Here is a 12,311-nt window from a genome sequence, read left to right on the forward strand (position 1 = left end):
CTGTCTTTCTATTCACAGAACGGTTTATTGACCTACCTCACCTGGCTGGCCACACGGCCCTTGGGCCAGGGGAAGTATCAGTCTAGTTGCAATTCGGCTGGACCACAGCCTCTGCCCTGCAAAGAGGGCCGCAGAGGCAGGAGAGAACGCTGGCCAGTGCAGCCCTGAGCACAAGAGAGCCCCAGCAGAGGTCCAGACTCAACTCCACTTGATGTTCTTGTCCTCCTCGGTCATGGCCGGCGTGTCAGTGACGAGGCCGGTGCCGATGGTCCGGTTGCCATCCCGCAGGGTGAAACGCTGGCCTTTCTCTAAGATCATTGGCTGCCGCAAGATGAGAGTGAGCTTCAGGTCCTCCCCAGGCATGGCCAGCTCCTGAAAGGCAGAGACAGACCATGCGTGTTTCAGGGCATCTTCACTTCCTGTTGGTTACCAAGGTTAAAGGTTATGGGAAAATGCAGCAGGGTGATTCCTTCTGGGGAAACTTCTGTCCCAGCTGTTAGGCATATGCAAAGGCAGAAAAGGACTGATGGGACTTCCTTGGTGGTCCAGTGGTTAGGAATCTGCCTGTCAATGTAGGGGACATGGATTCAATCCCTGATCTGGGAAACAAGATCCCACATGCCGCAGAGCAACTAAGCCCCTGTGCCACAACTACTAAAGCCCACGTGCCCTAGAGCCTGTGCTCTGCAACAGGAGAAGCCACCGAAATGAGAAGCCCATGCACTGCAACTAGAGAGGGGCCCCCACTCTCCCAACAGGAAAGCCTGTGCAGTGCAACGAAGACCAGGGCAGCCAATAAACAAACTATAAAGATAAAAATTTAAAAGGACTAGCAATTAGTGTCTCTAAAGTTTTTCTTGAGAAAAAAAACGTTTATAAAATTTTGGGTTATGCAGGTCTTGGGCTCAAGACTGCTTTTGAGCCTTTACGTAAAATACAGTGGGACTCTCTACTATACGAACTCTGCTGGGGAATCTGTGGGTCAGGGCTAACACAGCTAAGAAACCCTGGGTGAGGATTCGTTCCGCCTGAATCCACTGATCTGACCCTTCCATCACCAGCTCTCCCCTTGCATCATCAGCCAGGCTTTCTTTACCAGGGAAAAGTCACCCTCGCTGCCATATACATCATACCTTCCCTGGAGGCAAGATGATCCGACAGGCCATGTCCCAAGTCAGGGAGAACATGACAGGCATGAAGTGGGATACAAAAGGCTTGTGGCGGCCACCCTCTTCCTTGGTGAGGATGTACACCTGTGAGAGGGAGCATGGTGGAGCCGGGCCTGGCTGGAAGCACCGGCCCTCCACAGCGCCTGCCCACCATCACCTGGAGCCCTCACCTGTGCCTCCACCTTCTGGTGAGGCTGGATGGAACCTGGCTTGGCCATGACCAGGCCACGTCTCAGGTCCTCCCGCTTCAAGCCTCGGACCAGGGCCCCAAGGTTGTCGCCCGCCTCTGCCCTATCCAGGCTCTTGTGGAACATCTCAATGCCTAAGAGAGGGGAGACACACGGGAGAAGGGTGTGGGGGCAGAGGGAAGGCACGAGGGCCGGGGGAGGGTCTGCGGGGGGAGATGTCATCCTGGAGGCTCTGGGTCCCAAGGCCGCCTCCTGTACCTGTCACCACAGTGCGAATATTCTTGCTGTGTCCCAGGAATTCACACTCGTCTCCTTTCTTCAAAATGCCACGTTCGAGCGTGCCTGTCACCACTGTGCCCCGGCCTGGGACGGAACAGGACAGGGCATCAGGGACACCGGATGAAGCAGCAGAGAGGGGAAGGGAATGCGGTGAGCCAGGTCCTCACCGGGGATCGAGTACACTGACTCCACGGGCAGCAGAAAAGGCTTCTCCAGGTCCCGGGTGGGCACCGGGATGTATGTGTCCACAGCATCCAGTAGCTTCTGCACAGACTTCAGGCCTAGCTCAGGGTCACGTTGCTATGAGCGGGAGGTGACAAGACTCTGAAACTTCCATTCTGTTCCTGTTACTTGCCCAGAGCCAGGCCCCGCAGAGCAGAGCTCTGGGTGCCCATCCAGCCCCATCCCCAGCCTGACCCCGCCTTCACCTCAAGGGCACAGAGGGCAGAACCGACAATGATCGGAGTCTCCTCCCCTTTGTAGCCAAACTCAGTCAGCAGTTCCCTGATCTCCAGCTCCACCAGCTCCACCATCTCAGAGTCCTGCACAGCGTCCGCCTTGTTCACATACACCACCACATGCTCGACGCCAATCTGCAGGTAAGAAAGACACACAGATGGTGTCCTGAATGGCCCACCACCCCACCCTCCTTCCACCCTTTCCCAGGCTCTTGAGTACCTGTCTGGCTAGCAGTAAGTGTTCTCGGGTCTGGGGCATGGGGCCATCATTGGCTGCCACCACCAGGATGCAGCCGTCGAGGGGGGCAGTGCCTGTGATCATATTCTGGGGAGAGAGAGGAGAGGAAGTAGTGCGATTCCACACCTCCCCCGCTCCCCAGCCACCTAGCTAAGCACAGACACTTCTTTACCACCTGGTATGACTGGTCAGGCCCACAGATCCAGGATCTCCAACCCATACATCTCAAATATCTTAACCTCCTCCCCACAATCCTAACATTTTTCCTGAGGGGGGCAGTTCCCAAGCCCTGTCCCCAGTGGCTCTCTCACCTTAACGTAATCTGCATGACCCGGGCAGTCAGTGTGGGCATAGTGGCGGGCGGCTGTGCTATACTCCACATGAGCCGCATTGATTGTGATACCTCGGGCTCGCTCCTCTGGGGCGTTGTCAATCTCTTCGTACTTCTTAAACTTGGCCCCACCTCCCTCCGCTAAAACTAAGGGAAGGAAGGGAACACACTTTTCAGTAAGGCCCTTTCCACTTTAGAAAAGGACTGTCTAGGAGAAGCAACCTTCCAAGATACCCTCCCTCAACTCCTGGGGCTAGTAACTTCAGGTCAGAAAAAAAGGTTATAGAGCCTCAAGGGCTAGCCCTGTGACTTCTCTAGGCTAACAGTTCTGCTTACAGGGCACCTTCCCAGGGCTGGAGGGAGGCCACTGCGGGGGGTCCCCCAACTTATGCATCAAAAACTTCGTGTTCATGGGAAATGTCTTCTGCATCCTGCAGTGTACTGTCCGCCCAATTTCTGGCGCCTTGTGCCCTAAGTCACTTCAGTCGTGTCCAACTCTGTGCGACCCTATGGACTGTAGCCTGCTAAAACTAAGGGAATTCCCGGAAAGGAACACACTTTTCAGCAAGGCCCTTTTCACTTTAGAAAAGGACAGTCTATGGACAGGCTCCTCTGTCCATAGGATTCTCCAGGCAAGAATACTGGAGTAGATTGCCATTCCTTTCTCCAGGGGATCTCCTCGACCCCAGGGATCGAACCGGCGTCTCTTACGCATAACCTGTATTGGCAAGCGGGTTCTTTATTACTAGCGCCACCTGGGAAGCCACCTGGCGCCTTGGGGCCGCACTAAACATCTAGGCAGGTGCTCCGCGGGCCCCGCCCCCCTGGCTCCAAGTCCCACCTGCAGAGCAGGCGCTGCTGGAAGCCCCCCACCCCAACCCCACTTACTTTTCGTGATGGCCGCGGTCAGGGTGGTCTTGCCATGGTCTACATGGCCGATGGTACCCACGTTCACATGGGGCTTGTCACGCACATAGGTCTTCTTGGCCTCCACAGCCAGGCCACGGCACAAGACGGGCAGTGCCTGAGCCTTCAGCGGCCGCAAAAGACCCTGCAATAGTGGTGCCGGGCCGGCGCCGAGACCTGCCGGGGCAGATGCCTGGAGTCACCGCGCGGGTCTGAGCCCGGCAGCTCCCGACGACCCCCACGTGAACCCGGGCTGCCATGGCCCTCCCCGCCCCCTCACCGCTGAAAAGGGGCGTCGCGCGCAGCAGGGTAGCGGCCGCCATTGTGGTCGTACTGGCGCCGTAGAGTGTACCGAGCACCGGCGCTGGCGCGTGCAGCAGGAAAAGGGCAATTGAGAATGGAAGTCGCTTCCGGCGGAAGTTAGGGCCGAGAGGGCACGTCTGGGCCCCTCTAGCCTCCAATCTCTATGGCCCTATCAACTTCCGGGCGCGCGACCTAACTCGTCCAGGAAAGTGCTGATGGTGTAAGGGTGGGGAAGCTTTCCAAGGCGCCCTCCGACCTCGCGGGCTCAGGAGCCACGCAGTTCTCTCTGGTGGCGCCGGGCGGCGATGTGGAGCATCTCATAGCGCGCCTACGCCCGGGAGGCTCATGGGCGTTGTAGTTCCCAGGGCCGTAATCTGTGCTGGCACGTATCGTGGGAGGGCGAGGCCAGGTCCGGAGGGACGGTCCAGGCCTTCTTGAAGCAGAGGCAGCGGCCCCGGCGTGGGTGACTCCAGAACGTCTTGGCCCTGAACCACTTGGAGTCCAGTCCGACCCGCCGCGCGGGTCTGACGACAGATCTGGCGGCCTTGTGTCGCAGCTGGAGGTAGGACCAGCCGCTGCGGCCAGGCTGAGGGAAGACTCCCGGGAACCTGTTGGGCGTGGGTCTCTAGTGTGACCCACCTCTCTCCTAAGCCTTTGTTTTCTTATCTGTAAAGTGGGAATAGTATCTATTTCACAGGAAGATCGTGACATCTAGCTCTGAGAGGAAATGAGCTGGGCAAGAGACAGAAAAGCCCACAGTCTTTGAGACACCCCCACACCCCGGCTCACAGCCTGCGGGGACAGAGTTTCCTGCCCACCCCTGTCGCCCCTCAGCAGGCCAGAGAGTAATTCTCTCGACCGTCGGTCAACCCACCTAGTTTTACAGATGACCAGGTGAGAGACCAACTTCTTGTGCCTTTAAGGGCAGCCTGAGTCTGTCTTGTTCCCGCTGTGTCCCTGGCACCTACCACAGGGCGGGGCACTCAGTGAGTGCTCAATTAATGTCTGTTGACTGAATGAATGAGTGCAAGGATAGTAAATGACCTTTAACTTTCTCATCCATCATCTCATCACCGTGGGATGATAATAGCAGCTGCTTAACCTTGATTAATGTTTCCAAAACTCATCAGCTCCTAAGACTCAGTTGATGGTGTCTGTTTCAAATAGATTCCTTAATTCCTCCCTTGGAGATTATGATTCAGTAGTGTCTGGGTACAGACAAGAAAACCATATTTATTTTTAACACTCTTCTTAAACTCAGAGGAGTTTGGGGGACTCAGAATTAGAGCTTTTCATGGTTCAGGCGTTGTGCTTCATATTGCGTCACATTCAGTATCACATTCAATGTTATCCTGTGTGATAGGACCCCATTTTATTAGTGAGAAAACTGAGCATCAAGGTAATTAAGGAACCCAACACAGCTAAACTCCGAAAAAGTGTGCACTTAGCTACTTCACCATACTATAATTTAACTGTCATTTTACAATGAGAAACTTCCTAAGACTTCCGTCTTCCTGGCCCTCTAAACCCATCAGCTTTGATGAGGAAGGGCTTGTACAATATGAGGAAGGGCTTGTCCCCAACCTGAACCTCAGTCATTCCACTTCTAGAAATTTATCCTAAGACACTGTCAGCCACTACCAGGATATGAAATATTGGGGGCTGGTACTTAAATTAATGCTTTCTTTTTTTAGTGGTGCTATATTTATTTTAATGTGTATTAGTTTGAAAGAAAGGCTGGCATTGTAAATGTTTAAAAAAATGTTGAATCAATTAAAAGAAACACTTGGTAGATAAAATGGGTGATATGAATATATGGCAAATCTGGGGAGAGGTGTATATGAATGACTGAAATTTGCAAAACACAGTGCTCAGAAGAGTCCAGAGAGAGAGAGTTTTTGTAGAGCTGTTGACTGTTGCACCCTATGTCACAGGAGTCTTGATTTGCAGATAACAGAATTTACATGGGCTGGTTGGAAAATTGTGTCAAGGTGGTAGGCGGCCTACAGAATTGTGGGGTGGGCTGGAGAAACAGATCCTAAGCCATAGGTCTGATCTGACCTGCTAAGAAAGCCGCTTCTACCGCCACTGCCACCAGACACTAAATGCCAGGACTTGGACTTGTCTGCAACAGCTGCTGCTCATGGTCCTGCAACCACTTCCACATCAAGAGAGTGACCTTTGGGACTTCCTGGTGGTCCAGTGGTTAAGAATCTGACTTCCAGTGCAGGGGACTTGAGTTCAAGTCCAGATGGGGAACTAAGATCCTACAAGCTGCAGGGCAACTGGGCCCATGTGCCACAACTACTGAGCTGGTGGAGTGCTCTGGAGTCTGTAAGCTACAACAAGGATCCCGCCTGGCACAACTAAGACCCGACACAGCCATAAATGAATAAACATTTTAAAAAGAAGGAGACACCGAGGAGACAGACCACCTTCTGACTCTGGGAGTTGTTGCATCAGGATGGGAAGCCTGGAACTATCATGCCCATCATGCTCCCATCCATGGTGAAGCCAAAAATCCAGAAGTGGGCAAAGCAAAGAGGATCTTAGAAGCCTGGACTCTACATGGTGTGAGATGACAAGTATCTTTATTGTTTAAGGCAGATAGTGTTAAGAGTTGTCTGTTACTTGAAGCCAAATACACCCTAACAGTTAAGTCTGCCTTACAGCACTTGGACGTATTTCTTGGTGTCACTTGTCTGAGACTAAGTGACTTGAGTAGGGTGAGGACTGGGCTTCCTTTATGTCCATATACTGTGTGCCTGGCCACAGCAGGCCTCTGTGCATATTTGCACTTGAACTGTTCACGAGCCTTCCAAATCGAAGGGTGCTACCACTGTGATGCTATGAACCTAACATACCCCAAACAGGACACTTTGTTTCTCCCCTACTCTCCTTACATATCTGAATAAATGGCACCACCTTTGTCCTTTCCCCCACCCCTACATCTGTCCATTACCCAGTCCCACTGGTTCTCTCTCCAAAATAAATCTCAGTGTGACCGCTTCTCTCTCCCCTGTCAACACTGGGGTTCAAACTGGGATCATCTCTCGCCTAAGTTACCTCATGATGTCTCCAGTGGGTCCTCCAGCTTCTGTCCTTATTCTCAATATCTGTCAAATCCATCTTCCACACGACCAGATCAGTCTTTAAAATGTGAATCAGAAATGAATCCTCCCTCAATGACTCCTTAGTACACGTGGAATAAAATCCAAACTCCTACTTTAAATGGGTGAATTGTATGGCAGGTAAATATATTTCAGTAAACATATATTTTTTTGGTCAGTAAACATAAGAAAAAAAAGTCCGACATCCTCCCTACGGCCTGTGATCTGGCATGGGCATGATCTAGCCCCTGTCCACCCCTCTGATCCCCATCTGGTACTTTCCTCTCACTCTCTCCAGCCACACTGGGCATCCTTCTGTTCCACAAACACCCCACGATTGCTTTTACCTCAGGGTCTTTGCAAATGTGCTTTCGTCTTCCTGGAATGTTCTTCCCCGGAGCTTTCCCCATGGCTTGTTCCTTCTCATCTTCCAACCTCACATGTCACCTCTTCTGACACCCTCTTACCAACGGCCCTCTTATTTTCTTCATAGCACCTAAGTATCCAAAATTATCTTAGTAGTTGGCTTGTTTGTTGGGTTTTGTTTTTTGTTATTTTTTTCTCTCTCACCAGCTCATGATACTAATAACTTATTTTTTATTTTAGGAATAGTTTCTAACAATTAGGTCAAGAAACATTTGTTGAAGGAAGAATTTGTTGAATCATTTCAGTTGATCATTCAGTGACGCATTGTGTTGGGCTTAAGTTTCTCAGTGTTTTCAGTGGAAAGCAAATTTTGTATTCACATTCACTTAAAAAATACAAGTGAATCACTATAACTTCTGAGGCCTTTGCTTTATAAAATGGGGGTGAGTGAAGAGGCTAAAATTTATGATCTGTAAGGATTTTTTGTAGCTGTTTAACTTCTAAAAGGAGGTGGGTCTGCTGTAATTGAAATGGGTTCTGGGCTGACCTATAACTTAGTAGCAAATTGGGGACTAGGACTTAAAGCCTTGTCCTTGATACCACTCAGCAGACTTATTGGAAACTCAGGGGCATCTTTCACTCTTTTCAGGGGCTCACAAGTTACAGACACTTCTGTCACTCAGGATATTCCAGCCAGCCTGGCAGTGTTTCCTCAGAAATCCCTCTGGACATTCTCCTTGGAATTCTGCCTTGGCCGGGTCAGCATCACCCCCCTCCTGGACCACTGCACCCATCTCCTCTCTATGTCCAGTCTCAACGCTCCCATACTGGCCCTGATTATCCTTCCAAACACAGAACTCCGATCACACTCATGTCACTCAGATGTGAGTGGAGACATTCCAGTTGGAAACACTCTGTGAAGCTCACACAAAAGCTGCTAAATAAAAGGCACTTGAGAGGCTGCCTCAGTGCCTTGGCCTTGCGTAGCTTCTTAGAGGGGGCTACACTTTGGAGCCTGAAACCAGAGGAGGAAGACTGGCAGAAGCAGGGGAATGGCGTGTGTAATACCTACGTGTAATATTACGTAGAGACAAGCCTACATGAAGGTGGAGTGTGTTAGCTGTCAGATGTTCTGACTGAGCAAAGCATGATTTGTTTGGAGGGGCAGGAAGTTCTGGCCAAAACACCAAGGCTGAATTTGACGTCTCCATCTCTTGGGGTGGGGGAGGGTCCAGATGACCTCCAGAAGCAGCCGGTAAGCAGCCACTTTCCCCTCAGGGAGAGACTCTGGTTTTCCTTTGAAGAACCACCCTCTGCTGTGCTCAGCCCATCCCTACCTCAGGTGATTGATCGGTCCATGATCCAGTGTTTACCAATCAACCTAATCTATCCTTCATGGTCACAACTGTCCATTCAGGGTTAGTATTGTGTTTCAGCCCCCACTGGTGACCTGAAGTTCAGTTCCGGCACTTACTGCCCAGAGTTAGCAGAGACCCCACAAGGTAAGGGCTCACTCCACAAGACTGCCCCCACTTCAGATGCCAGCTGCAAGTGGGGTCCCCTGGCCATCTATCCTTCTTGCCAAGCACCTACAGATCCGGGAGTGTCCGTGAGCCCCCTCAGGTTTGATAATTTGCTAGAATTCACAGGGTACAGAAAAGCACTATACTTACATTTTAGTACAATTACGATTATATTTTATAATCAAGGATACGTCAGGAACAGCTAAATGAGGAGCTACATAGGGAGAAGTCCTGGAGGGTCCACATAGACTTGGGGCATATCACTTTCTCCACACATCAGTGTCTTCACTGACAAGAAGCCCCACCGAGCTTCAGTGTCCAAAGTGTTTATTAGGGGTTTCAGTACTTAGGCACAGTGGAGTAAATCACTGCCATGTGACTGAACTCAATCTTCAAGTCCCCTTCCCTCTGGAGATGAAACTGGCTCAAAATCTCAACCCTCTAATCATAAAGTTGGGGCTTCTGCTGACCAGCCCCCAACTTGAAGCTATGTAGAGGCTTGCCATTAGTCATTTCATCAGCAAAAACTCAGGTGTGATCGAAGGGGTTCACAAGTAACACACTTCTGTCACTCAGGAAATTGCAGGAATTTTAAAAGTTCTGTGCTAGGAACCTGCAACAAAGACCAGACAAATTCCTTATTATACAAAAGATGGGCACTGGGTGACCCAAGCTGAGCTGATGAGATGTAGCCCTACTTCACTTGAGCTAGAATTATTGGAAAAGCTATGATCTATCTCTGCTGGGACCGAAGCTAGTAGAATGTAAGCTTGGAACTCTGGTGGCCATCTTGCTCCCTAGGAGGGGGCAATCTGCTTGAGAAGGAAGATAACCCAGAGGAAAGCAGAGCTAAGAGAGCAAGTTCACATGGACCCTGTTTGAGCCTCTGGCTCCTGCCATGCCTCGTGTCATTCTATCTCTGATTTTTTTTTTTTTTTTTTAGCCATGCCACATGGGATCTTCTATGCCACATGGGGTCTTCCTAGACCAGGGATGGAACTGTGCCCCCTGCAGTGGAAGCACAGAGTCTTAACCGCTGGACTGCCAGGGAAGTCCATACCTCTTACTTTTTAATTCTGTGAACCAACAAACTCCACCTCTTTTAGGACCTTAAATGGAGTAGGGGAAGCAGTGGTCCTATTACTTGTAGCTGAAAGCATCCTTAATATTACATCCCCTGTTCCTAAGGAGGAAGAAGTGTTTTGCTTTTCACATTAACAGCTTGCTTAACCTGGGCTCTGGACCCATCCTTCCCCTGGGATGGTAATTGAAACTTCACTCCTTCAATTACCATCCCTTCTACTGGCTCCTTTCTCCTAAGACTTCAGACATAAAATCCAGCTTCCCTCAGGATATAAACAAACAAGCAAACCTTTCCATCCTCTACAGCCCTCCGTATCTCCTTCCCTTTTTGGCCAAACTGTGTAGCACAGCTCTTCACATTCCCACCCCCACTTGTTCACCTTCCATTCATCCCTCAGTCTGCTACCATTGGCTTCTGCTTCCTTCACTTCCCTAAAAATGACTCTCAAAGTCACTAAGCAATCTAAGTCAGTGTTTTCTATAGGAGACAAGAGCAATGCCCAGTCCCATGGATCCCTTATCATTTGTGTATGAAGTGTTTGCCCAACCACCCCACCCCACCCAATTATGTGCATGCACATGCTCTTATTACCACACCCCCTGGTCTTTGGTCTGTGGTGTTTTTCATACAATTAGACCTTCTAGATGTTTTTTCTTTTTCTTGATAACTGTCCTGTCCTCAGGCTACTGGAAGCTTTGCCTTGATGAAGTGCCTGAGAATTGACGTCTCCCAGGGGAAGCCCTAGTTAACCGCTGAAGAATGCTAGTACAGGAAAGGCCCAGCTCCCTTGTTTCTGGATAAATCTGAGTCACAACTTACATCCAGAACTTCCCTGAGGGATCAAGCTGAACTACTCTCACGTTCTCTGAGATTACACGTTCTCTTGGTTTCCTCTCCTGCCCCTCCCACTCTTTTACTAGTTTCTCCTGGTAGCACTCTAAAAAAAAATCACTGGCACACAAATTCTCATCTCTGGGTGTGCTTCTGGAAAACCTGATCCAAGACATCATCTCGGCACTTTCTACTCTTTTTTTTTTTTGGCCTGCCCGTTAAATGTGGTTTGTTTCCCAAAATTAAGTTCTAGGCCCTATTCTCTCTACAGGTAATACCAGGACAAACTAATTCATGTCCATGCCTTTAACCACTACTTGTGTCTGATCACGGATCACACTGCTCAGACTGTAGATCTGTCTCTGGTGGACAGCTCCACCTAGTCGTCCTCAGACATCTCTTACACCAATACAGTAAGTCATTAGGCACATGTGACTATTTTAATTAACTAAAAAAACTCTTCAGTTCCTTAGTCACACTAGCCACATTACAAGTGCTCAAAACCCACATGTGGCTGGTGGCTACCATACTAGGCAGTCCTGATAGAGAACATTTCAGTCATTGCACAGTTTATTGGACAGTTTAGACAGTATTTCCAAACTTAATTCATCATCACCAGCCCCTTTCTGTATTCCTCACCTTGTCTCTCTTCTGGACAACAATGGGCCAACTACAGAGAAAGGGAGTGTGAACCTGTCAGGGAGGAGCGGGGTGATCACAGAACTAGAGTCCTTTCCACTGACATCTTCTGAATTGGAAAGATGGATGGACAAAGATGGTGACGAAGACCTTAACAAAGGCCACCTGGTGAGCTGATGCTAATTCGGCTAGAGCTGGGGGAGAGATGGGGACTAAGACTGGCTAGGCCAAGACTTTGTGTTTCAGGAATATCAAGTGATCCAAGCCAATCAGCTAAAGTCAGTTCTGGAAATTTTACTGCAAATATCAGAGCAAAAACATGCCCCTGCAAGAGTTGCTAGGCTATTAGGACTTAAAATTGGAGCTATAGAAATCTATTTTGCCACTAAGGGAGGCACGGGGAGAGCTCAGTCTAGAGGTGAACCACAGGTTACTGATATCTTTTGGCCCTTTTATTCAGCTGTTCCTGAATAAACTTGATCCATTCTTTTCAATGGCTTGAGTCCAAAGAGTCCCTTATTGCTTAGGCCAGTGGAGCTGGGTCAATGAGAGATCTGAGTGACTAGGATCTCATCCTGCTCATGATTTCAACTGCCCTCTACACCTTAATACCGTCTCAATTTCTGTATTTGGCCTTGATGTCTCTCCTGAGCTCCAGACTGTGTGTCCAACTGTCTCCTGACGTCCCACAAACACGCCCAAAACTGACCTCATTATTCCTACCGCCCCCACTTCCAGTTCCCAAGCTCAGAGATGGAATCTCCTGGAACATCCAGTACTTTCGTCAAAGAAACCACCAAGGTCGTAAGTTCAGGCTCCGCCTCCTCTCAGGGCCTCACCAAGGTCACCCGCATCTTCCCTCCCCCAGCTCCTTGGGGGCGGTGTC

General features: G+C 50.0%; 1 protein-coding gene and 1 long non-coding RNA gene across 3 annotated transcripts; one reads left to right on the forward strand and one right to left on the reverse strand.

The window, feature by feature from the left end:
* Position 1: 1 nt before the first annotated feature.
* Positions 2–3,975, reverse strand: TUFM (Tu translation elongation factor, mitochondrial). The gene is made up of 10 exons (XM_086375172.1): positions 3,850–3,975; positions 3,552–3,746; positions 2,644–2,810; positions 2,315–2,419; positions 2,065–2,229; positions 1,804–1,936; positions 1,616–1,720; positions 1,340–1,491; positions 1,134–1,253; positions 2–372 (listed from the first exon to the last, which is right to left on the reverse strand). Exons 1-10 carry the CDS (start codon positions 3,890–3,892, stop codon positions 199–201), a joined length of 1,359 nt encoding a protein of 452 aa, XP_086231298.1. The 5' UTR covers positions 3,893–3,975; the 3' UTR covers positions 2–198.
* A 140-nt stretch (positions 3,976–4,115) lies between these two features.
* LOC147345194 (uncharacterized) lies at positions 4,116–10,061 on the forward strand. Of its 2 annotated transcripts, XR_015154591.1 has the most exons (3): positions 4,251–4,434; positions 7,998–8,106; positions 9,815–10,061. It is a non-coding gene; the product is annotated as an uncharacterized LOC147345194 (long non-coding RNA). The 2 variants fall into 2 exon arrangements; XR_015154589.1 differs by lacking the exon at positions 9,815–10,061 and having other exon boundaries at positions 4,116–4,434; positions 7,998–8,316.
* Positions 10,062–12,311: the final 2,250 nt, after the last annotated feature.

The sequence above is a fragment of the Bos grunniens genome, chromosome 25 (genome assembly GCF_055505025.1).
Source record: "Bos grunniens cultivar Pamir isolate PY7600 chromosome 25, Bosgru_T2T1.0, whole genome shotgun sequence".
NCBI classification, from domain to species: domain Eukaryota; kingdom Metazoa; phylum Chordata; class Mammalia; order Artiodactyla; family Bovidae; genus Bos; species Bos grunniens.